The sequence below is a fragment of the Tupaia chinensis genome, unplaced genomic scaffold (assembly GCF_000334495.1).
Source record: "Tupaia chinensis unplaced genomic scaffold, TupChi_1.0 Scaffold000287_1, whole genome shotgun sequence".
Classification (NCBI taxonomy): Eukaryota; Metazoa; Chordata; class Mammalia; order Scandentia; family Tupaiidae; genus Tupaia; species Tupaia belangeri.
In genome coordinates this window covers 538,867-541,278 of record NW_006159771.1, presented here as the reverse complement: position 1 = coordinate 541,278, position 2,412 = coordinate 538,867, and the positions used below count along the sequence as shown (strand labels likewise).

The 2,412-nt window shown below is 62.9% G+C and overlaps 1 protein-coding gene across 1 annotated transcript in view; it reads left to right on the top strand.

The window, feature by feature from the left end:
• TBX1 (T-box transcription factor 1) overlaps window positions 1-2,412 on the top strand; it is a 20,882-nt gene that overhangs the window by 1,939 nt on the left and 16,531 nt on the right. The window contains exon 2 of the mRNA XM_027772605.1: window positions 1,578-1,680. Within this exon, the coding sequence (XP_027628406.1) occupies window positions 1,582-1,680 (99 nt within the window). The 5' untranslated portion in view covers window positions 1,578-1,581. The remainder of the gene's footprint in view (window positions 1-1,577; window positions 1,681-2,412) is intronic.

The window sequence follows — 2,412 nt, the reverse complement described above, 5'->3', positions numbered from 1 at the left end:
GGGCAGGCAGCCGCTTCCGAAGGGCCTCCGCCCAACCGGCTCCCGGAGGATCCCACCGCAAAGCAAACTCCTTGGGGTGCCCGGTTCGGTTTACGCGGATAAGATGAAGAACAGCGAGCAGGCGGCTATCCGGGCAATATTCCGAGAGAATTAAGACCCATTTCAAAAGCGTGCTGTGTTCGGTGGCGGTTTAGCACCCGGTTTTCTCCGGCCTAGATTTTGCCTGGTTGTGTGGCCTGGCTCTGCTGCGAGCGCGGCTTGCGGGCCAGCCGCCTTCCGATTGGGCTGGATTTGTTTTAAGGGCCAAGAGAGAAGGGGAACAAGTTTTGCAGATGCACCCGATTTGACCAGCAGACAAAGGCGAGTGCTGGGCTGTGTCTAAAGTACACAGCAGCTCCGTATCCGCACAGCCAAGGGGAGCTCAGGGCTGTTTGCAAAGCCTTCTGGTGGTTTCTGTTTCCCTGCTGTGGCCGCCCTCCTTGGGGAGCCTGGGGCCTGTGTCCTGCCCAGATCTGCGAGTTTTCTCCAGGCTCCCCTGGGCACCTGGGCCTTCCTGAGGACATCAGCTTGGTCTCCAGCCTAGACCAGCCCTGCAAAGGCCTTCTCAGCCACCCTCTCCACCCCAGGAGCTGAAGTTCCGCACCACCCCGCAGCCTGCAAAGGCTTTGGGTCCGGGTGGCAGGAGGCCTGTTCAGGGTCCTGGCGTCTGTTTTCTGCCTACCACCAGCAGGGAATAGCCTGTGTAAGGAGGTGGGCGAACGGGCAATAGGGCCAAGCCTCACACTGTCCTCTGGGTGCCCAGGAGCCATACCACTGTACTGCTTGGCGACAGTAGCCAGCAGCCCGTCCCGGAGCTGCAGAATGGTCAGTCGCCGAGTAGGGGTCCGGAGAAAAGGAGACTTGGAGAATGGTGAAGGCACAGGCATATCTCTGCTGGCGGCTGCATTTGGGGTTCTGTATTTAGGGGGGAGCAGGAAATTGCCTGTGTCCCCAAGAAAGGTACAGAGGGAGTGCAGCTTTGGGCCAGGGCCCCAGAGTTGGAGAGTGCGGGTTTGAAGGCCTCAGCCTTGCTGGAGAGATTGAGGAACAGACGGACAGGGCTCCCAGGCGGGCGGACGACTTGGGTTTCACTTTGCTGGAGCCGGGAGCCGCTCAGATCAAGCTGGGGAGGCTGGCCAAGGGTGGAGAAGCTCCGGACCCTCATCGTAGGGGCCCTATTGCCAACCGAAGCTGGGTCTCTAAGGCCTGCAGATCGGCAAGGGCAGGTTGCAGAATAGAATGGGCTTCTAGGCTGGGCTTCTAGGCTGGGCCGCAGCGGTTGGTTAAAGGGCCCAGCTGCCTGCTGCTCCACTTGCCGCGGTGGCGTGGTGGCGCGGTGGCCTAGGTAGGGCCTGGCGGTGTTAGAGCGCCGAGCTGGGAGCGCGGAGGCCAAGGAAAGGGGAGGCCGACTGCACACAGCAGCCGGCAGGGAGGCTGCAAGGACAGCCGAACAGAGGAGCCGGTGGTCCCTGGGCTGGTCCCCACCAGGGCATCCCTGCCCTCCCCAGCCGAGGTGACCTGCGGCCCCACACCCCCAGGAGGATGTTCCCCACGTTCCAAGTGAAGCTGTTCGGCATGGACCCCATGGCGGACTACATGCTGCTCATGGACTTCGTGCCGGTGGATGACAAGCGCTACCGGTGAGCCAGCCCGCGGCCACTCGGCCGGCTGAGTGCGTGCGCGACCCGGGAGGGCACCTGGGAAGCCGTGGGACCCTGCTGGTGACCAGCTCTGAGGGCCACCCGCTCCAGGAAGGTGTGCTCCCGGGCACCTGCACCAGCAGCCTCACCGACTTTCCGCCTGCTGCCTGCCATCAGACCCTGGGACCCCACACTCTGCCGGGTTCCGACTTCCTCGGGGGGTCACACAGGCCCCAGGCAACTCACCAGGCCTGGCCTGACGCGCGTGGCCCAAGCACACATCCCTCGTTTGTTTCTTCCGGTCTCCCTCTCCCAAGAGACAAGCTCGAGACCCTTCCCCCATCCCCAGGGGATGCCGGGTCCCAGAGCTGGGCCGGAAAGGTGGGGTGGCCGGGAGAGATTATGCAGGGCGGGCCTCAGTGCCCGGACAATTAACAGCAATTAATAAAGCAAATGTGAGCTGCCCCACGCCGGAGGCCACTGGAGAGGCCAAATCCAGGCTCCCGCCGTGTTGGCACCAGGGCGAGCTGACCCGGGTTCAGCGAAATGCAGAGACTGGGGAGTGGGGCCCCTCTCTCATTGCCCCACGGGGTGGCAGGTCCCCAGCACCTTGTGTGTGCTGGGAGTGGATGGACGTTTTCTGGGTTTTCCATTTGCCTGTGGGTAAAAGCTCCCAGCTCCCTTCCCTTATAGAAGGGCTTGATTTCACGGGGGGGGGGGGGGGCGTTTTGGG